Below are 23,427 nucleotides of genomic sequence, written 5' to 3' on the forward strand. Positions count from 1 at the left end.
CCACCAACAACAGCAACAACAAGGCGGAGCTGCAGGATGTGTCAGCTTAATTAATGTCAATTTAATTACAACGATGCACACGCATAAAACTCTGCGTCGCATAAGGATGCAAATATATATATATATATGTGAGTGTGTATGAAAACTTATATATGATGATATAAGTAAATGTGTGCGTGTGTGTGGATTATGCCGGACTTGACAGAAACTTAACTGAAACTCTTGAAATTTATGTTATCTATAGAATTTTTATTTTATTTTTATTTTTTTACACAAAAAAAGTACATATTTTAATTTATTTAAAAAATAGCAAGCTTTAAATTCGAATTATATTTTATACTTTAAGTTAAATTAAAAAAAAAAAAAATAATAATAATAATTTAAATCAAAGCTTAATTTTCAATGAAATATTTGCTAGTTTTAAGTCAGATGCGATAGAGGGAACAACAAGCTTCTATATATTATTATTATGAATATCATAATCTACCATTGACCTTACTGAACATATTTGGTTCATCCACATTTTTGCAAGATGTCAAATTTAATTTGTAAAAAATATAAAAATATATATAATATTAGCTTAGGCCACAAAAACCTAAACTAGGCTAATGGAGGCATGAAAAATTATGCCATGCTTCCGTGCAAAGCTAAAAAATAGATTTTTTTGTGTACGGCAGCCCCAATTCCCACACACCAGCCAGCGAAGCTGTAAAGCTATTAAAACTACAAATAAAAGTAAAAGTAATAATGATACAAAATAAAAAACAAAAAAATATCTTTGTTAATAAATTTCCATTTACAACTTGAGCTCATCTCAATCTTGGCTAAAAGAAGACATCATCAGTCAGTCAGTCAGTCGGTTTGGTCATTTAGTCATTCAGTTTATTCATTTGAGTCTGCATCAATTCGACGCACTCACAACTTGGCCACGTCGCGACGTCTCTATTAGCCAGGTCGGCGCAAGTAATTTGGTTGTTTGACTGATTAATGTTCGTCTGCAAACGAGTCGAGTCGAGAGCTGGGAAGCTGAAAATCTACATGAATACATACATACGTACATATAAAGATGGAAAGCTGGGAACTGTGGCTAGTCGAGGGTCTTTAGCTGTTGGAGCTGTTGGAGCGTAGGCCCCCCATCAGAATGAGCGCAGCTTGTTTGCTTGTCAGTGGCAGCCTCTTTTACCCATTTCTCTAGCTAATGGCCCGCGGGCAATGTGTTTATTTTAATGCCCTCACAGACAAACTAATGAATATACATACATATATATTAACATATCTTTTTTTTGGCATAAAGTATACTTTATTTGTATTTTATTAACAGATGAGCTTAAATTATATATAGATTATAATATCCATTTAATATTGAGGGTAATGAATTATTTATGCTATGGATATTTATATAGAGATTTCTATAGATCTATCTGAACATATTCATTTTACAATTATGACTACCCTAGCAAAACTTAGGGTATCTACACTTCGGCGTTTCAAGAGCTAGCCGCTTGTGGCTTGTGGTTTCTGTTGGCGTCGTTGTTGTTGTACGATTCGTACTATGATATAATCTCGTTATTGCCATTTGACGCTGAAGAACCAATCTAGACTCGATTCAATTATTTTATACACAGCGATACGTTAAATTTCTATATATATATGTATGTATATATATATTTAGAAGCATATCTCTGAGGCAGAGACAATAACTTGTATATAAAAGACAAGTGAGACACACAATATATATATACATACATATATCTATATATAAATGTATATAAATATATATTTTTATATATATGTATGTATGTATGGTTACCTATGTGGCATATAAAATAGTGAATGTAATTTTATTCACATGTATGGCCGGCGGCCAATCCGTTTTGCCCTGCGGCCACAAATTGCACAGCGGCGGCAGCAGCAGCGGCAGCTAGCAACCCCGGAACCCCAGAGAAGGCGCACCTCGATGCCACAGCCCAGGCCAAAACCAGCTGAATATGTGTGTGTATGTGTGTGTGTGTAGTATGGTACATTATATGGCAAAGGCAGCAGAGAGCGGGGCAGAGAGTTGAAATCCATCATTGGCGCATGGCCGGCGGCAACATTTGGGTTGAAATATTATAATTACAAGCGAACGCCCCAGGGCCAAGGAGAGGTGAGGCTCTGGCAGCCAGCAACGTTTGCGAGCGTTGCCATCGCGTGTCTGTCCGTCCGTTCGCTCGTCCGCTCGTCCCCTTCAATTCCTCTGGCCGTCTGGCCGTCTCTCTGTCTATCTGTATCTCTATCTACTCAACAAAGCTGCGGATATGGATACTTAGTTGGCCGCTATAGCAGCTATTGCTGTTGCTGTTGCTTAGTAGTTGCTGTTGTTGTTGGTTGTTCGCTTGTTGTGTTTACGTTGCGGCTGATAATATGGCGCGTAGTCGCAGCAGTTTGTTGCCTCCGGCCTGGCCGCATTGCAGCATGTTCGAGCTGCAACATGTTGCATGCAACCGCAGCATGCAAGCCACATTGTGGTTTCAGCTCCTTTGGACTGTCATTGTCCTTGCACGTTGGCTGTTTGTTGTGCGTTGGTGTGCGTGTGTGTGTGTGTGTATGTGTGTTTAGTTGCTGTTGGTTGTGTTTTGTTTTGTTTGCTCAGGTGACAGCGTCAAACGGGAAGCAGCTGAACAACATGCAGCAGCAATTTTTTTCGCACTTGCGCTCTTTGCTATGATATGACTAGACTGTTTAATATACCCTGTAAATGTAGTGAGCAGCAAATAAGAGAGTGCATATAAATTGTAGTCTAACTAAGGTTAACTTTTGGGATCATCAAAGATCAAAATCTCTGAATAAATTTATTAAATTCTTGAGTATTATAATGTTGTTTATTATAAATATGTATACTGATAGTACTGGTATCAAGGCATCATTTCCTTCCATTATTATCTTACAGTTTATTAACCACATTTACTTTTTATTATTATTTAATTCTCTCTTTCTCTCTCTCTCTCCCTCTCTCTCCTTCTTTGTTTCTCTCGATCTCTTGCTTGCTATCTCTCTCTGTCGCTCGCTCTCTCTGTCTCTCCTTCTCTATTTCTCTAATTCTCTCGTTCTCTTGCTCGCTCTCTTTAACTCTATCTCTCCCTTCTCCTCCATCTCTCTCTCTCTCTCTATGTCTCTATATCTCTGCTCTCCTCCCTCTCCCTCTCCCTCTCTCTCTCTCTCTCTGTCTCTCTCTCTCAATTACGTGGTATCCAGTCTCACACTCGAGCTCTCTCACTTGTTTTGTCTACGTACTTGTTGCACTTGTGCTGGCGTGGGCGTGGCAAGAATAAAACAAAATGAAACACTAGCAATAACAAGCATCGCCCACATTGTTATTTGAACGTGTGTTAAAGGCGGCAAATTGGCCAAAATGCGACACAAATGCATAACTAGACGGCAACAACAACAACAACAGCAACAACGACAACGTTGACAAAAACTTGCAACACACACATGTTGCATAGCAGCAGCTGTCGCCCAAATTACAGTGCACATCTATATACACATACACACACAGACACTTGCACATACATGCACATAATGCATAATTTAAAAATAACAAAAAACTGGACATCCTTCGAGTTGGCCTATAATTATGTTTGGATATACGAGAGCCGAGTGCCACAATCACAGCTCATAATTGTCCCCGAAATGTTGCTGCTGTCGTCCAGTGACTGTGGCAATGCCAGCAACAGCAACAGCAGCAGCAGCAGCAGCAGCTGCCAGGTGACAAGTCCTCAACGGACTTGATGCTGCCTGCATACCCTCATTATATGCAAAATGCCAAAATGCGGCCTCCAGCTATTTAAGTTTAACTTATTTTTAACTTCTACATATAATTTTTGTTGTTGCTGCTGTTGCTGCTGCTGCTGCTGCTGCTGTCGTCGCTTGCCCTGGGGCATTCTTAGTTGCATGTTCGACGCAATCCTTTTCCGTTCAGCATTCAGAGTTCTGTGGCAAATAAAGAAACTGGTCCCATTCATAACTGGCGGCAATTTAGCATTCTGCATTATATTTCGCTCAGTTCTCATTCCGATTCTTCATCTCAATCTCTCTCGCTCTCTCGCTCGCTTCCTCTGCAACTCTTCCAGCATATCAACTGTCAGTTTTCGAGCTCACAGTGCCAGCGGGCTAGTTTGTAAATCATTAAAAATTATGCACACACACACATGCAGACACACACACACACACACAAGCTGAATCGAAGACTTTTGCCAGAAGTTTTTAGTCACCATTGACAATGAAAACTGGTTGGGAATTATATGGCTTAATGGCAAATGTCACGCACGACTCAAATAGTTTATGATGAGTCGATTCTGGGCCTCTGACTGCAATTGGCCTCTCCACTCGCTGTGCCTGGCGTGTGCTAGTGCAATCATATGATGTCAGTGGCAGTGAAATAGATTAGACAGATGTCAAAGATATGTGTGGAGCCAAGACCAAGAGTTGAACGTGGAAAAGTGCATTGAATAGCCGAGAGTTGCGTGAAAACTAAAATATTTAATAAAGTTTTATGGCTTGATGTGTGAACGGGCTAGTAGGAAAGATTTAAGCTTACTCTTAGCGTGGCTTTAGTTTAACCTCATGGCCTTATTCTTAGCTTGAGCGAAAGTCTTTGCAAAGCTATGTAAAGTGTGCATAGAACTTGTTAGGTTTGATGATTCCATGGTTTTAACATAGCAACAACCACAAAGACCTTTTATTAAGCCCAATCTTTCATTAATTCGTATCGTTCTCCACTTTACACTTTAATGAAAGACAAATAGACTTTTCGAAGGTAAATTTGCTGCTGAACAAAGGAGTTGCCAGTTGAAACTGTTGAATAGAACAGATTCTGTTCTAATGATAATAAATAACTGTTGAATAGAGCATGAATAAAGAATAGAAACTATAGATAACTTAAAGCCGTAGGCCCCCATAGCCAGTGCCTAAGCTTATGTCAGTTTTAATTTGATATAATAATATCCCAAATATCTAATAAATAAATAGATTTCTCATTAAATGTTTTTTTTATATATAAGAAATTTACAACCAAATAAAATTAAAAATAAACAAAATTCTAGATGATCTACAATATTCATTTGCCATAATTCTAAATAAATTTTATGATATTTTGTGTCAAATATTTATGAATTTCATATAGCAAACCAACATCTAGAGATCCTTTAGAATACATGTACGATTATATAATTATTATTCTTGAAGTTCTAGTTACAGTTGAGATAAGTTATATAGCTTTTCTTATAGAATATGCTGCATAGGGTTTCCATTTAATGAGCACGCTTAAAACTCTCCCTGGACTATAAATATTTGCAAATAGTGTTTAAATGTTATATGAAATGTGTGATATATGAGTTTTTGCCTTTTGCTGTTTCGGCGTTAATATTATTTTTTGGTACATACATATATACATTATAGCCATATATGCACATATATATTTTTTATATTTGTTGTTGCAGTCAGTCGTGCGTTAAAAATTAAACGCGAATTTTTCAGGCCGCGTTGGCAGCGCAAAAATGGCATCATTAAGTAAAAGACCTGAGGGCAGGCATTGTAAATTTTATGAGCCTTTTTTTGTGTCGTTAATAATACAAAAAATATACATATACACATACAAATGCAAACACTGCGAGTGTGTGTGTGTGTGTGTGTGTGTGAGTGTGAGTGTGCTATATATAAATAATAATAATAATAATGATGCGTAAAAAAGTGCGGAAATTCTGAGCAACATATGTTTGAAGGCTTTCAGGCGAACCATTTCATATGCTCGCTCTCACGCTCTCTCTCTCTCTCGCTCTGCTCTCCACAATCTCTTTCTCTCTCTCGCGCTGTTCCGTTTGCTGTTTGTTATTATTACTTATTGATTAACACGCAAAATGCACAAACCATGGTGAAAATAAAATAACTACATACTTGAATAAATATGCATTGCTGCGCCCAGCTGCCCAGCTGGGGTCAGTAGGCGTGGCTGTGGGGCTGCGTGGTTTGTGGCTACTTTAAAAACCCATCAACAATTATTACTGCAGCTTGTGAGAGAAATACATCTGGCTGTCGACGCTGATTTTGTAGACTTGACTGTGTCTGTGTCGGTGCGTGTGTGCCTGTGTGTGTGTGTGTGTGGCCACGCCCACGATTGCCCCCTCCCGCTGGCCCGAAGCGTTGCAAACAATAAAGCATAAAGCGCGCCGCGCACATTTTGTCGAATTATTTTGTTGCCAGTTGCTGGCGGCTAACTGCAGCAAATTGGCTTGAAATATTGGTATTGCCATATGTATGAGCACTGCTCTCTCTCTCTCTCTCTCTCTCCCTCGCTCACCCACTCTGTCGGCTGTGCCTCTCACTTGCGCATGTGTGCGTGAGCTTGTGATTAAAAAAATATTTAAAATTGCAAAACCCAAAGCGACGTCATCGCAGCCCAAAAAAACAAGAGAGAAAAAAAAAACACACACACACACAAAATCGAAAAAAAAAGAGTAGCAATATGAAAGCCCCGTTACGCTCTCATATGCGTGTGTGTGAGTGTGGGTGTGTGTAAAGCTTTGCTCCAAAACAGCAACTGTTGCCATAAGAAGTAATAAAGGGCAAGTTAAGTGAGCTGCGCGACGCAGAGATACCCTAGAGAAGAACAACAATCAATTTCTCAATAAATCAAATTTAGCTTAACTCTCTATGTCTCTTCTAAATGATCAATAGTACTTGGTGGCTGAGCATACCCTCTGGCCGTGTTGCTCCACTACAGGGTAGCACAATAAATGAACTAGTCCTTTGCCCCGTTTCCTGCCCACACTCCGGCAACTCGGCTCCGTTTCACAATGAGTGAAATGAGCGATAAAATTGCAACAATTTCCACTGGCAACGTCCGTCTCCTGCTGCTGCTGCTCCTGCTCCGTTGCCGTCTCCTGTTCGCTGTGGCTCCGCCAGCGTTGGCGTTAGGCGCTCTGCCTTGTGCACCCGTTGCTCTGATAAAATATGAAAAATTGAAATGTCACTGGGCAGTGAACAATCATTGGAATCGCTCACATGAACACACATTCGCACACACACACACATGTGTGTTGTTGTTGCAAGTTGCAACTTGCAACAATGGCCACTTGTATGCAAATAGCGCAATAATATGAAGTATGTACAAAATTAATTTCGCCCGCGGCTCAGTTGCAGCTCGGTTAACAATTGCCAATGAAAAATGATGTGACATAAATGCGTGTTGGCTTAAAGGGTTGAGACAGGCGGCAGCAGAGGCGGGTGGTGGGTGGGTGGGTGTAGAGACTGAGTGTGACTGGGAATGGGGTTTATTTTGTGGGTGGAGGAGTGGGCTAAGAGCTGGCACTCATTTTAATTACAGCTGCCTAAGTGCATGCCCTACTGTACTTCCATTTCGTCGCGCTCTCTCGCTCTCTTTTTGTCTCTCTCTGTCTCTCTCTGTCTCTGTGTCTCTCTCTCTCCCTGTTTTGAAATTTCGCCTGCGGCGTATTTATCACAAGTTTTTCTTTGCACAGCCTTAAGGCAACTACGAAATATTTCAGCTGCCCGATGTCGACGTCGTCGTCGTCGTCGTCGTCGTCGCCGTCGTCGTCATCGTCTGGAACTGGAACTGGTTCGCCTGCGGCATTGTTGCCAGCGACGTTTCTGCTGCTGCCGTCGCTGTCGCTGCTGCTGGTGCGGCTGTTGTTGCTGTTGCTGTTGCTGCTGCTGCTTCTTTTGCCAACGCGTCAAAGTCTCAGCGACGCTGGCGCTGCTGCTGCTGCCGCTGCCGCCGCTGTTGGTTGCCTATGCGCTCAAAGTTTCATTTCGTTTTGAGCCTTACGGCGACTACAGCAGCGTTCTATGCTTTGTCATTAACACAAACACACACACACACATAGACACGTACGCAGAGCGAGCGCAGAGAATGAGAAGCAGAAAGAGCTAGAGCAAGCGAGAGAGAGAGAGAGAGAGAGGGAGAGAGAAGACGCGAAACAAACGCACTTGCATAGCGCTAAAAACGGAAGCTGTTGTTGAAGTCTGATGCTGACTTTGACACTTGCCGCAGCAATGTGTGTGTGTGTGTATGCACACATACACATGCTTGCTCATTAGTAATTATGTGCATAAGTATGCTATATATAAATGATCAAGACTGTTATAAAAGCTAGACCAAAATAACTGTAACAAATTTAATTTCTATTAATAAATGTGCTCGAATTTCGACATGCGAAATCCTCATTAAAAATTAGTTATAGATAATGAAAAATATCCAGTTTTATTAAAAGTCTGTCCAACAATCGCAAGTCAAGCCCATTCTGCCAACAAGATCTGAGTTCATTCAAACGGAAAACCAGTTATATGAAGTAAGCCCCCCAAGGCGTAGAGCTGGCTTCAAGTTTCCAGGGCTTACGGCCTGCTAGACTGTATGAGAATCAAATATTTGCAATGCAATAAAGTCAATATACTCTCTGAGAGCTGTAAATTTAAAAATTCTACTATTATGTCTCAAAATTCTAATTAATCTTTGTTTTCATGTTTGCAGAATAAATAATACTCGATATAATCAATCCAAAATAATTATCTTGAGCAATTGCTAGTTTGCAATGATTTATGGCTTGTCCAAGTGCATATACAGATATTTGCACATCAATATTTGCATGTGTGTGTGTGTGTGTGTAGGCATTGCTATTGCATTGATTGCCCATCAGAGCAATCAGAACTGTCGCCATTTCACACGCCACACGCAAGTCCAGTTACAAAGTTAATTGCAGCAGCTTAGTTGCAAACAACAACAAGAGCAACAACAATGGCAACAGCAACAGCAACAGCAATGGCAACAGCAATCGCACATAAACCGGAAATAGACTATTAAACGTTCACACGCAAACACACACACACACACACAAACATGCACACACACACATACACTCAACCACTTGCAACTGGCAGTCATATGGTGGGAAAAGTCAGCAGCAGCAACAACAGCAACAACAACAACTAAACAATCATTTGTTGTAGCCACTTGTGTTCGCGCTCTCTCGCTCCCTCTCACTCTCAGTCTCCTGCTGCTGCCGCCGCCTCTGCCTCCGCCTCTGCTGCTGCTGCTGCTGCTGCAGCTGCTCTCTCCAAGGTCGCCATTTGCTAAAGACGTCAAACGTCAAACATCCAACACAGCTTGCAACTCGAGCCCAGCTCGAAGCCAACAGCGACTTGCAACACGCACATCAAGCCACGGCAACATTCTAATAAGCTAATGTAAACAACTTTCAAATTAGTCGAATTCAATTAGTTCTTAATTGGCCAGGCTCTTGCTTGAATTTCAGTTAAAGAAAATTGGAGTAAGCCAAGAGAATTTACAACATTTAAAGTTGAAATATTCAAATTCCAATTAGAGTTGCGGCACATACGATGTATTCCAATTGGAATTGGCGAGTTCAAAACATCTCTCATCAGTTCTCAGAGTTTTGTTTTAATCACACACTTCCCGTTCAGCTCACATAATCCACTTATCATATCATAGTCGATTCCTCGTCCACCCCAAGAGCCAAATCCAAACCCATTTTGGCTGCTGCTTGCATAGCCTGCGGGGCAAGCGCGTTGGCCCGCATCGAGCATGTTTGAGATGGAGTAAAAGCCAGTTGGATCTCGAACAGGGATTCAGTTCACAGCGAACGCTCGGCGCGAATGCAAGTCAGGTAAAATGCAATTGTGAGGCGCTACAGCGATTAGTAGGCAACAAACGGCGGGCGCGACAACAACCGGAAACCGGAAGTAAACATTTTAAGTGATTTTGAACACTATTTGCTGTTTGCTGTTTGGTGTGTGGTTGTGTGTGTGTGTGTCTATAAAGCCATTTCAATTGGCAATGCGCTTAAATTAAACATTAAGAGTGACTTTAGCAACGGAAATTAAATGCCAGCCAAATAAAATATATAAACAGAGCTCAACTGAAATTTAAATCCAAACAGCATCGTTTTATATTTGTTGTCTACGCGCGCTGTTGCATATAAAATAGTTAAAGTGCATTTCCTAAATATACCGACTTTTTTGTGAGTTCCATTTGCATTGTATGTGTGTGTGTGTGTGTGTGAGAGAGAGTGTGGTGTGTGATTTATACACGTGTATGTGTGTTTGCCTCTGTTTTGATCTCATGCGTCCCTAAGATGCAACAGTTTATTTTGATTTTCTCAATTAAAATGTTTATTAAAAAAAGTCTTATGCTTAAAGATTTTTTCGTTGTTGTTATGGAAAGCTCTTCTGAAAATGTTTTAGTTTCTACAATACATCTTTTAATACCCATATATATATCTATCATGCGGGCGCCCAAAGGGCTTCAATCTTTGCTAGCCTGAAGGCCTTGACAAGAGTTTAGGCAAACATCTGTTTCTCTTCAAGTAAGATCTCTCTGGTTCTCCCTATGTTTCACTATATGCCTAGGCAAGATCTTTTATATAACACTTGGCCTTACTCTCAGCATTATCTTACTCATATATTCATATGTTTTGTTTCTAGAACTCCATTTGTTGCATTGGATCAACGATCACCATTGACGGTGGAGTCCTCGTGTCCCAAACGGTAAGTCGATTCCAACACTCCTCCAACAGCAAAGCAAAAACTCTCTCAATCAATCTCTCCCACCATCGCTCTATATATCTCTCTGGCTGCCTGGCTGCCTGCCTGCCTGTCTATCTAAGCCAATAAATTAGTTCGAAAAAGATTCTGTAATAAACGAATTTTGAGCACACATAAAGGCCGTTCTCTGTGTTGCATGCCACAGAGAAATCTCTTTTAGCATATTTTTTGTTTTTGTTGTAGTTGTTTTCGGTTTTACCCCCTTTTATTGTTGTTGGCGCCGGAGGCTTAACTGATTTTTCGTCTCTCCCACAACTGCGGCATGCACATGCCACATGCCGCATGCCGCATCCACAGCCAAGTCCAAGTCCGAGTCCGAGTTTGAGTCCGAAAATTGTGTGCCATAAACGCAGACGTTTTAAAAATTTGATGCGCCTCAAGTGCTGCTCGGCCCGCACCAAAGGAGAAATAAACAAAAGCACGAAGAGCAAAACAAAGTACCAAAAAAAAAAAAAAAAAGACGAAGCAAAATGAATACAACAAAATACAACAAAAAATCAACAACAACTACAACAAAATTTGTACCAAGCCGCGGGCATTTTTCGACAAACTTTGCCCGCAGCTGAGTTATGTGTGTGCCAGAGTGTGTGTGTGAGAGAGTGTGTGCGTGTATTAGTGTGCATTGGCTAAAGATGACGACAAAATGAGAGCTGCGGCGCGGTGCGGAAAGGTCACATTATATATATTTTTTTCATACCTTTAAGGCTATAAAATAGGTTGGCTGATGAGGCAACCGATAGGGTAAGGGGCAAGGGGCGAGACGGGTCGAGGCAGGCGGCTGCGATTGACCGGCTGTTGTAGCGGCTCGCTTGCCAGCCAGCCAGCCAGCCAGCCAAAAACTAAGCGGTGGGCATGGCCAAAATGCCCGCCAGCCACAAAGAGTCCACATGCAACAGAACAACAACAAACGCAGCAGCAGCAGCAGCAGCAGCAGGAGAAGGAGAAGAAGAAGAACAATTACAAAAACAACAGCAAATTTGTTTGTTGCCATTTTTTTTGTTCTGTTTTTTGTTTTGGCCAAAGTTCCAAAGTTCAAAGCGTGGCCAAAACCAAAATCGCATTCAAATGAGGCCAACAGCACAAAAGCAGCAGCAGCAGCAGCAGCCGAGGCGGCGGTGGCAGGAGGCGGGCGATGTTTTGTGCGACCTTCGCCAATTGCGACAACGGCGACAACTGCTACCAGCTATTGTTCTCTCTCTCTCAATCTCTCCCTCTCTTTCTATCTCTCTCTCTCTCTCTCTCTTCACATGCAACTGGTTTAAGCGTGAGCGAAGGCGTCGGCATTGGCAGCGCCAAGTAAAGTCAAAGTCGTTTGTTTTGTGGCACAATAACAAAACGCAGCTGTATTTGTGGCTGGCTGCCTGCCACACGTGCCGCCGCTGCGTCTGTGGCAGCCACCAATAATGTTGCTCTCTCTCTCTCTCTCTCTCTCAATTGGCAATTTGTATGCGTTGTATTTAAAATACATTTTCAGGCTGGCCTCCGCTCGCCTCTGATTTCGATTACAGGCCAACAGTCAAAGGATCAGGTCAACTGACGACGGCAGTGAATGGGGCGTGGCGTGGGGAGAGCCGCTGCATTTGAATGCCCATTCAAATTGCTGTTGCCGACACCGCCGCTGCTGCTGCTGTTGTTGCTGCTGCTGTTGCACACAAAGCGCTTAACGCGCTGTGTGTTAATTAAGCTGCAATTGGGCATCATTACCAGCAACAACATTTGCCAACATTGGCAACATGGCAATTGCCAGTCGATGGACGCAGGCTAACGGCCAACTGAAGCAGCTAGTGTGGCTATAGAACGACTAGCAGATGCTCTATCTTTACAAATGAAATCAACTGTTGTTGGTGGTGCGAGCTTAAGCAATGCAAGACTCGATAAATAATGCTAAGAGTGAGAGGAAAGGAGAGAGAGCGAGAGAAAAGGAGAGAGAAAGGGAGTTAGAGTGAGAAAAATAAAGATAGAGATGGAAAGGCAGATAAAGAGCAAGATATAAAATAATAAAAAAAATAGAGGGACGTGATAGATAGATAGATAGTTTGGGAGTAATAAGCATTAATCATTAAATTAACAATATTAAAACTTACATATAATATATTTTAGATTTTAAAAATATGTATACAACTATATATATACAAATATATATAAAACTTACATATAATATATTTAAAAGTTTTTAAAATATATATTCATATATATTTATTTATTATTATTCATTTTTAAATTGAAAAAAAAAAATGAAAAATATTTTCACAATAATTAAACAAATTTTCCTCAAAGCTAATAAATAATTTTAAATTATTTGCAATATTTTATAAATAAATATAATATAATCTATGAAGGAGACAGCCGATTGCTTCTTGATTTCAGAAGTCTTCAGGTTTCTTTCCTTCAATATAAATAATATTGTGCTGCAGCAGTGACTAAGTTTAATTAACTATCAAAATAACCTTAACCTTGCACTCGTCCAATAGTATTTGATAGATCGCCAAATCGAATAGAGATCCAATTTAGCCTACATATTGACACAATACTTCAATATTCTCTCATCAAAAATACTGTCAGTCAGCCAGACAATCTCTACAAGTCACACCACACGCTTTATATACCCTCTGAAATATGTCGCTTAAAGGGTATGTGGTGGAAAGGCAATTGGAGCTGGTGCTGATTATACTGCTGTTGCTGCGGGTCGCTGCACCTGCGTTTGCATTTGTTTCGCTTGCTGTCGATTTGCTTTGTGTTCCATCTGCTGTGAGTTGTTGTTGCTGTTGTTGTTGTTGTAAATGCTGTTATTGCAATATGCACACGCAAATTGCGCCAATTAGGAAATGCGCATTGCCTGCTGCCAGTTGCCAGTTGCAAGCGTTGCAAGTAGCATTTGCCACTTGAATGGCTGCAACTGCAACTGCAACTGATGCTGTTTGAGCTGCACTCAACTGAATGCATTCTTGTTAATTTCCATGCACACTTGATTAGGCCCCAACGAATAAATGAATAAGCGACGCCGCAGCCAACATGAATAAACGAACGCCGGCAATTGCCGATCGATGCGAAGGAAAGAGCCAACCAATTCGAATGGAATTGACAGCCCAACTGAGTTGAACTGGTTGAATTTTATGCCCGAGTTATAGCTAGCAAAATATAAAGCAAAATGCAATTAATTTTGTGTATACAATTACTCTATAACATTGGTGCTCTATAATTCTCTAACTTGATTAACCTTCAATTTAATTACTCTACAAGTCTTTTAATTTATATTAAAAAAATTTGTAGAGTAGATTTTGGTAGACTCAAGGCTGATTGAATGTTGATAAAGAATCTCAAATAGCATAGCAAAAAAAAATAAAATAAAATATACATAGATAATATAATTAACTGACTTAAAGTGCATAGATTGCTTGAAGAGATAATTCAAGAAGCAGCGATATATTTTGCATCAATAAATAAGTAAGTAAGGCGTTATTCGTTGTGTTTTTTTTTAAATACATATTATAAGACTACTTTTCAATTTATGCACCGAGAACTAATTTTTTTATTAATTTTTTTTTTTAAGCAAAATTTATTGCAGCTTTTATCTCTTACTCTATAGCGCATTTTTCAATAAACCTTAACTATTAGAGTGGCTAAATGCCTTTATTGCTACTAAGTCTTTACCTAAAGCTATTCAATATTTTTAGGAGATTTATTAAAAATCGTGTAATAATTTAATAAAATTACTACACAATTTTTATTAAAGTTTAGTCGTTCAACGCTTGGACGTAATTAAATAAATTTAATTATAATAAATTAGAAGCTTTTACTTTATTTTTCTTTATTTCTTTAAGTTAAGCAATTTTATATATTTAATAATTTTATTTATACTTAAAATATTTCTTAGAAATTGTTCCCTTTGCAAAATTTAAGCTAAATTCAATATAATTTTTTTTTTAAATGCCAAACCTTAAAAATTGTCAAATAGTTCCCATAAAAAAATCTGCTTACAGTTAGTTTAGTTGCATATTGTGCACAATCAATTGGCTTTATTTCATTTTGGCTGCATATAATTGACTTACCTCAGCACAATACGGCGTATGCGCAATTTTTATTTGTTGTCTTTATCTTGTTGCTTGATCTTCTTCTGCTGCTTTAGCTGCTTGACTTGCAATTCAATTTTTGAAGATTTAGCTATGAAAACACTGTTGTGTGTGTGTGTATGCGTGTGTGTGTGTGTGTTGTCTGTGAGTTTTTGTGTAATGTTTGCTCTGCAACGCAGCCCAAGCAATCGCATGTTGCCAGCTTTCCAGTTAAGCCCATATATAAAATATCTATGTGTATATACATCATACATCCATATATATATAATGTGGCATGTGTGGCATGTGCCACATGTGGCATACACCCAGCCACATGCTCATTCATTCCGTTCAGCTTTTGGCATATGCAGCGCAATCGTCGTTTTTATTTAATATTTTCTAATAAATTTTTCAAAGTTTATTTTTGAAAGCCTTGCAGCGTTTTAATATCTGCTACACTCGACTCGACTCGACTCCAACTCAACTTTTGCCATACACACACACACACACACACAGACATACAGCGCATATATTTGTACAATTTGGCACACACACACACATACACACACACTGGCAGACATTCTGCAACTTTTGCTAGCAAAATTTTCATAGGACTTGCGACTGATTTCCCATATGCGCCGGCGACTCTCTGCAACGGCTTCAGTTTTTCGTGGCCTTTTGTAACATGCTGCTGGCTAAGTAGAGGAAGAAGCAGCACAAGTTTTCTCATGTGCCGGCTATGCTATGTGTGCAACAAACTGCGTCCTGCTGCCAGCTGCCTTCTGCCTTCTGCCTGCTGCCTGCTGCTTGGCTCTGGCTTTTTGCTTTTGGCCTTTTGTGCGCCTCCCGCGTCCAAACGAAAATACAGAGAGAGAAACACACAGAAAAAAAAAAAACTTTTTCATTTGCCTGCTCATCAGCGTTTTGATTTTGGCCGCCAACTTCAGTTGCCTTAGCTCCCCAGTTGCCCCAGCTCGGCTCCCCAGTTGCCCGTTCGCAGTTTCCACTCGACACTTGAGGCATTGGATTCTTCTTAAAGTGTCCTGCGGCCATTTGCGTGATTTGTGTCTTGGTGTGTGTGTGTGTGTGGGTGTGTGTGGGTGTTTGCAGTGAAGCATATACGAGCACTTTGTGTTTGTCTTGCCAACATACACAAAACCTGGCTGCCCCAGTCACCCCTCCTTCCGCCCCGCCCCCTAGCTGGGCATAGTCGTGGCTGTGTCAGCCCTTAACTACCTTTTACTTCAACCCCAAAACTCCATGTGAACTCCTCGCCTATTACAGTTAGTTGGTTTTTGGCTATTGCAACTAATTGAAGCGCATTTTGGCGGCAACGTGTTGCAACCAGTTGTTGCAGCAGGAGCAGGCAGCAGGAGCAATGCGCACCTTCGAATGCTCCTGCTAGTTGCATGCAAAGTTTGTGGTGGCATTCCAAAGAGTTCCTGAATCCCTCCACCCACTCATATGAGTGCAACAGCCACGAGGGGGGCGTGGCTATGGCGAGGGCGCGCTTAAAGAAGAGGAGCGAAGCTGCTTGGGCCGGCGGCATTTTAAAATTGAGATAAGGTTTTGCCTCGCCAAACTTTCGTTCGTTTCTGCTGGCGCTGGGAACTGGCTCAGGATTTGGTTTTGAGTTTGAGTTTTTTTTTTTTTTTAGGGGGGGGGGCTTTGGGGTTTTGATTTCGTCTTCTTCTTCTGCTGCTGTTGTTGTTGTTGCTCTGTTTTATGCGTTGTTTTATGCTGCCGCAGGGAGCCGCAACTTAGGTATGATATCTTTAAATGCAGACACACACACACACATGCAGCTCATATATGAGTGTGTGTGTGTGGGTGTAAGCCAAAACGGACATCCAACCTACCTCTAACCAAAGTTTTCTCTGTCTGTCTGTGTGTGTGTGTGTGTGTGTTGTTTTGGGGCAATATACCCAGACCAGAAAGCAGAGAACAGAGCTGAAGCTAGAGTCGCTGGAGTCGGAGTTGGAGTTGGAGTCGGAGGCTGAAGTCGCCTTGTCGTGGTTACAGCCAATGCTTCATGCTCTTTTGTTGTTGTTGTTGTTGTTGCCGTTAGCGCTGCAAGGATAAATGAATGAGGAGACGAGCACACACACACCCACACACACACATATGCAACAGCAACAACCGCCGTAGGAGCCAAGCAGACGAAACCCAATCTCCGAGCACCTTTGCCTCTATATGGGCGCTGCTCCTGCTGCTTGGCTCGACTCACTCTGCCTTAGCTCGTGCTCGTGCCTGGGCTTGGGCTTGGGCTTGGTGTTGCTGTTGGTTTTGGTTTGGTTTGGTTTGGTTTCGTTTCGTTTCGTATCCATCCATGATTTCCGCACTAATTCCAAACGATCGCCGCTGGCAAAGACGAGCGTTTTGCCCTTTTTCGCCCAGCGAAGCCTGCATGCACGCCAGGGCGTGGCATGGCGGCGGGGGCTGGGCGCGGTTGCAGGTCGAGCAGCACAGGACCCACTGTCTGGCTGGCCTTTGTGTGCGGAAGGTTGCCTGGCCGCAGGACATTTTGTAGGGGTTACATAGTCAACGTCAGCGTCAACGTCAGCGTCAACGTCAACGTCAACGTCGTCGTCGTCAACCTCTGCTGCTGTTGCTGCTGTTGCTGCTGCTGCTCTGCTGAGGTGTGTATCACTAGCTCGATGTTGATCTATGTGTGTGTATGTGAATGTCCGTGTGTGTGTGTGTGCACTTTAGCTCATTTCTTGGCTTTTGTTATCGCTTTTGTGTGGGTTTTCGTTAAAGGTTGCCAGCAGAATGGGGGCACTGGCAAGGACCACAGGACTACAGCCAATTGCTGGGGCGGCCATGTCGCATTCAGATTGAACAGCTTGCGGCTTGAGGGGCAACCGAGCAGTCGAGCAGTCGAGCAACGGAGCAGGCTGGCTGTGTTGAGTGCCGTCCACCTCTTTAGCCAGCGGCCAGTTTTGTCTATGCTACGAACTCTGCAAAATTATTTGTGCCCCAAGCAATGCAGCAGCAGCTGCAACTCGATAGTTTTGGCCAAAATCTGAACAATGCCAACTAATAAGCTGTCTTTTTGCCTCTCTCTCTCTCTCTCTCTAAGTCTCCTGCTCTCCCTCTCTCTCTCTGTTAATCTCTGTGTGCCTGGCATGTGTAAAACGAAACCCAATAATGGACAAAATGCTAAGCAATATGCAAGTGGAGCAGAGGCCCGAGTTAATGGCAATGCCATTAAAAGGCAAGCCAAAGATGTCAGTCATGAAGATGATGGCCGATGGGCGGCAGGCGAGGCTAACGGGGCGTATTATGGTAGCCACAACAACGCCCACTCGAAATGCAAATGTAGCAGCCACAGCAGCGGCAGCGGCAGCTTGACAGGCATAGACTGGAAGCATAGGCTAAGGCAGAGGCACAGGCACAGGCACGGGCACAGGCTCAGCTCTTTTTAGCCAACAACAACAGCAGCAGCGGCAACAGCAGCAGCAACAACAACAACAACATATGGCAACAGCAACGCTTCAAAATTTCATGCTAAGCTGAAGTGTAACCAAAGGCGCTGCAAACAGCCTCTGCCTGCTCTCACCCACACAGACACGACAGAGATATCTACGTCTCTCTCGCTCTCTCCCTCTCTCTTATTCTCGCTCTGTCTGGCTGTTGTGTTGCCGCATAGAAAAGATAACGCCTGAGGCGCTATTGGACTAGAATAGGTTGCAAAACTGCAAAGCTGCTGCAGTGTGTGTGCGCTTATATACAATACCGTTAACAGTGGGTGTGCGCGTGTGCGTGTGTGTGCCTGCTGCACCTGTGCCAAGCTGCCTCAAGTGGACCGCAAAGCAATTGAAATTGAATTGTTGTGTGGCACAGACCTCGAGCTGCAAGCTGCATATGTTGCGATTGTTGTTGCTGCTGTTGTTGGTGTTGTTGTTGCTGTTGTTGTTGTTGTTGTTGTCTATGGCATTTAAGCCACATTCATTGGCCATGTTTTATTGAGCGCACTGCTTACGCTTTCATAATTGTTGTAAATTAATAAAAATGCAAAAAAAAACCAAAGCGACACAGCTACACACACACACACACACACAGAGAAACACATACACTATCACATATACATATTTAGACAGAGTATGAGAACTGCCCCGCAGACATTTTCTTTAGCAATTCTTTTTTTAACCCTAGCATTTTTTTCCAACGTCGCTTTGGCATTTTTTTTCGTTTCGAATAGGAATACGAATACGAATGCGAATGCGAATACGAATACGAATGTGAATGCGAATGCTCATGTAGTTAAAGTTAATCAAATCGTAATTACCCGAGCCATATAGCCCAAGGGCTTAAAACATTTTAAAAAGTAAACTTGTTTAGTAAATACGCTGACTTTAGTGGTAAAGGGAGACATCGAAAGAGACAGAGAGAGAGAGAGAGAGAAAGAGATGGCTGGAAGGGGCTGCAGAGTCAACTGCATGCATTAACTGGGCAACAGCCAACTGGCAATTGCTCTGTGGCCTAATGCGCAGCACAGACAGCAAAACTGCTAAAAACGGAATCATTTTAACGACTTTGAAATGCCCTGTAATTGGATTTTAATAATTGCTGAGAACTTTGTGTGGGGTCAACAGGATGTTGAGATTATTTAGAGATTAGTATTGCTATTTAATGCAGATAAATAACTAAATATGTTATATGGGCATATTTTATACAATCGGGCATATTATACAATTTAAACTGGAATAAGAAACTGCTAAGACATGAGAATAGACTTACTTCTTTATATATTATTCTGCCTTCCCAGAGAGAAAGAGATTTTAAGAATATAATATATTCACTCTACTTAATAACAAGAATATTATATATATATAGAATATTATTATTTATTATATTCGCTCCACTAAATAACAAGAATATACTCATCAAAATATATTAAAATAAATAAATATTTTTATTATATAAATGAAATATATATTTTATTTATATATTGTTTGTAAATACAATATATATAATTTTTTTTAATTTTATTTATTTATGTATATATATTTAATTTATTATTTTTTATTATATTATTCTATATTGAATTAAATACACATACCCAGAAGTAACATAAAATGCCTTCAACAAAGCTCAATCACTGCCATCATAACCGTCACTCCACCCCTCTACAGGGTATACGAAAAAAAAAGAGAATTTGTTAGCGGCGCTGTAATGCTCATGAAAATGGCAAATGCAAAGGAGTTGGGGTAGAGGGAAATGGTTAATTGGGCAACAAAGCCCCCTCCCTGAACTCCCGCTCAGTCATTATTTACGCCCGCCTCGCACAGGTTGATTGAGTTTTATTAATTTGTTGTCCATGACGACTGCTAATGATACGACAGCTAAAAGAGCTCTCATGCTGATGATGATGAACAGCCAGAGATGGGGTGAGAGAGAGAGAGAGAGACAGAGAGAAGAAAGTGAGAGAGAGGGAGAGACTTGATGCGATTATTACGCAAAGCGCGTTGCGCGCTTAGTCGTGGATTGCGGCTTGGTTTACATTGCGTATACGTCATGTCGGACAGAGCTTGACATGTCATAATTAGCGTGCGTGTTGCCGCTGCGGCTTGTTGCATGCAGTTAGTTTGTGTGCTGCATGCGCTCGTTGACTGCGACTCTGCTGCGACTCAGTTTGTTGCCATTACGATGCTCAAATCAACGTGATTTTCGTGTGAAAATCGAGGCGCATGCCCAGCGGTCAATTTGACTGTGCAGCCAGAGCCACAGCCGCTCCTCTCTCTCTCTTTCTCTCGCTCGCTCGCTCACTCTCTATCTATCCCTCTATCTCCTTTTTTAGCTTCGTCGTGGCTGCAACAGCAGCTGCAGGCATCGTATGTCTGTGTGTGTGTGTGTTGTGTGTGTGTGGGCTCCACCGGCTAGGGTCCACCTCCACATAAGTGAGTTAAACGCAATGAAAAGGCAAATATTCCCACAGAATCATATGAAATACTTTGGCTTACATACAAAAATTTTGCTCTTAACCAGGCGATGGCTTACAGCATTTTACCTGGACATTTGCTGTGTCACGTTTCCAGCTCATCGCCCCTCTACCTCGCCCTCGCCCTTGCCCTCGCCCTGTGTCGTCTGTCTGCCTGACATGCCCCGCTGGGTCTGCATGTAATCCAAGCTGCAGTCAATTTTTGTTTGGCCAAATTGGTTCTCATGCTGCGACCAGCTTACATAAACTCATCATGTCTGTCTCCTCCTCCGCCTCCGCCTCCGCCTCCACCTCGTTTCGATTGTTAACTAATTTGTCTTGTTTAACCTTTTTATTGTAGCAAAAAATGCGATATGGATCGAGAGCGCGAAAGAGATGCAAAGGGCCTCGAGCCGCGCGATTTATCCTCCACGGGCCGCATCTATGCTCGCAGCGATATTAAAATCAGGTAAGAGCTGGCTAGCACCTATCCCACCTGGACTCCAGCAATTTACACATTCGTGTATTCTTCTTCTTCTTTTTTTTGTGGTTTGTGGCACATTTGCAGCGCTTCCCCCACCGTTTCGCCAACGATCTCAAATTCCTCATCGCCCACACCGACGCCGCCCGCCAGCTCCTCTGTCACGCCGCTGGGCTTGCCGGGCGCGGCGGCGGCTGCAGCTGTGGCCGCTGCGGCAGCGGCTGCTGCCGGCGCCGGACCCGGTGGCGCCTCGGCCGGGGCCAGTTCCTATTTGCATAACCACAAGCCCATCTCGGGCATACCCTGTGTGGCGGCCGCATCGCGGTACACAGCGCCGGTTCACATCGATGTGGGCGGCACCATCTACACGAGCTCCTTGGAGACGCTTACCAAATATCCCGAGTCGAAGCTGGCCAAGCTCTTCAATGGCCAGATACCCATTGTGCTGGACTCGCTGAAGCAGCACTACTTCATCGATCGGGATGGTGGCATGTTTCGCCATATACTTAACTTTATGAGAAACTCAAGACTATTGATTGCCGACGATTTTCCCGACCTGGAGCTGCTGCTCGAGGAGGCGCGCTACTACGAAGTGGAGCGTAAGTATCCCCCATCTCCCCCTAACCGCATTTGACCTGTTGCTAATTTGGCTATCTTTCTCTGTCTCTCTCTCTCTCTATCATTTTATGGCCGTTGGCAGCTATGATTAAGCAGCTGGAGAGTATGCGCAAGGAACGCGTACGCAATGGCAACTATTTGGTGGCGCCACCCACACCGCCAGCACGTCACATTAAGACCAGCCCAAGGACGAGCAATGCGCCCGAGTGCAATTATGAGGTGGTCGCATTGCACATCTCACCGGATCTGGGGGAACGCATTATGCTGTCGGCTGAACGTGCCCTGCTCGACGAGCTCTTCCCGGAGGCGAACCAGGCAACGCAGTCGAGTCGCAGCGGCGTCTCCTGGAACCAGGGCGACTGGCGCCAAATCATCCGCTTCCCATTGAACGGCTATTGCAAGCTGAATTCGGTGCAGGTGCTCACACGGCTGCTGAACGCCGGCTTCACCATCGAGGCCAGCACCGGGGGCGGTGTCGAGGGGCAGCAGTTCTCCGAGTATTTGCTCGTCCGTCGCGTTCCAATGTGATAGGCTTCATGTCCAGGTCAACGTCTGCCTCAGCGTTCTGGGCACTGTGTAATCGTAATCTTTGTGCGCGTTGCGCACTAATTGCTTCCCCTTAGGGTGGCTTTTGGGGGGTTGGTCGACAAGGGGGTTTCGGTGGGCAGGGCAGGGCGTGCCGCGAGGGTGTTTGTTTCTTATATTTTTGCAAATTTCTAAAATCCAAATGTTATTTAATGTTTATATCAATTAGGTTTTTTGCCGGAAGTCAACCAGACACCCGCACACACACACGAATACACACACGCACACACACAGACACACATAGGCACACAACAACAATATTCGTGTATTTCTTTAGCATTTAAGATGAAGCCCAGGGCCCCCAGCACTGATTTGTTTATGGCCTAAGTTGAGTAGTTCCGCATAGTTCGGCATATTTAAAACTAGTTTCTGTTGTTTTTAAGTAATTCCCATAATTAAAAAATACTTTCGGTTATTTAATTGCATACAAAAAAAAAAACTAGCCTGATAGACACCTCTCGGGAAGTGTCTTGAGGCATATCTTATAATACATACACATATGTAGCTATCAAAAAGAAAGAAAGTAAAAGAAAATAAAAACTCAAACTAAGCAACTATATTGATTAAACTCACAGCAATAGTTTTGTAGTAAATAATTGATGTAATTGAACTTTTATGAGTGTAAACTATGGATTAACTTTTCAATATACATACATATACAAATACATATACATATAAATACCGACAAGCTCTACAATATGTGCAAAGTATAAATACTCAAATGAAAAAACAAAAACTAATTGAATAAATAAATAACAAAACCAAATTAAAACAGTTTGCGCCCACTTTTAGCAAATTCCATTAAATTGTCTAATTGCGTATCTTAAAATAAACAAGAAATAACAAAAACAAAAAGAATTTTAAATCAATTGAAAATCTAAGCGTTTTATTTAAATTCTCAACGGTTGAACTTCGCATAGGCGCCATCTAGTGTTCAATATATCTAACACTAGCGCCATCTTCTTAGCATAAAGTAGTTACATCAGCAATACAATAGATGGCGCCAACGCGTGGCAGTTGGGCTATTAATTTGAAGAGTCATTTAAACTTAACTGCTAAACTTGCTCTCTCACTTATGCTCTGGATTTTGAAAAGTAAATTTTGTGTCAATCAGCTGAAATTTCTGTTCGCCTGGTGCTTTGGCTGAATTCGAG

General features: G+C 42.1%; 1 protein-coding gene across 3 annotated transcripts; it reads left to right on the forward strand.

The window, feature by feature from the left end:
- The first annotated feature begins 9,551 nt into the window (after window positions 1-9,551).
- twz (BTB/POZ domain-containing protein twz) lies at window positions 9,552-23,009 on the forward strand. 3 transcript variants are annotated; one of them, XM_018106876.3, is made up of 5 exons: window positions 9,552-9,680; window positions 10,498-10,560; window positions 20,951-21,058; window positions 21,158-21,669; window positions 21,771-23,009. In XM_018106876.3, exons 1-5 carry the CDS (start codon window positions 9,670-9,672, stop codon window positions 22,214-22,216), a joined length of 1,140 nt encoding a protein of 379 aa, XP_017962365.1. In that variant the 5' UTR covers window positions 9,552-9,669; the 3' UTR covers window positions 22,217-23,009. The 3 variants fall into 3 exon arrangements, with proteins under 3 accessions (XP_017962365.1, XP_017962367.1, XP_017962366.1); XM_018106878.3 differs by having other exon boundaries at window positions 9,638-9,756; XM_018106877.3 differs by having other exon boundaries at window positions 9,640-10,034.
- The last annotated feature ends 418 nt before the right edge of the window (window positions 23,010-23,427 follow it).

The sequence above is a fragment of the Drosophila navojoa genome, chromosome 5, assembly GCF_054131105.1.
Source record: "Drosophila navojoa isolate 15081-1374.11 chromosome 5, UAZ_NAV_1.0, whole genome shotgun sequence".
In the NCBI taxonomy this organism is placed as follows: Eukaryota; Metazoa; Arthropoda; class Insecta; order Diptera; family Drosophilidae; genus Drosophila; species Drosophila navojoa.

Coding starts and splice junctions, on each gene's coding strand:
- twz (XM_018106876.3), top strand. Junction 21,059..21,157: donor CGCAGCGATATTAAAATCAG/GTAAGAGCTGGC, acceptor GCACATTTGCAG/CGCTTCCCCCACCGTTTCGC. Junction 21,670..21,770: donor GCGCTACTACGAAGTGGAGC/GTAAGTATCCCC, acceptor GGCCGTTGGCAG/CTATGATTAAGCAGCTGGAG.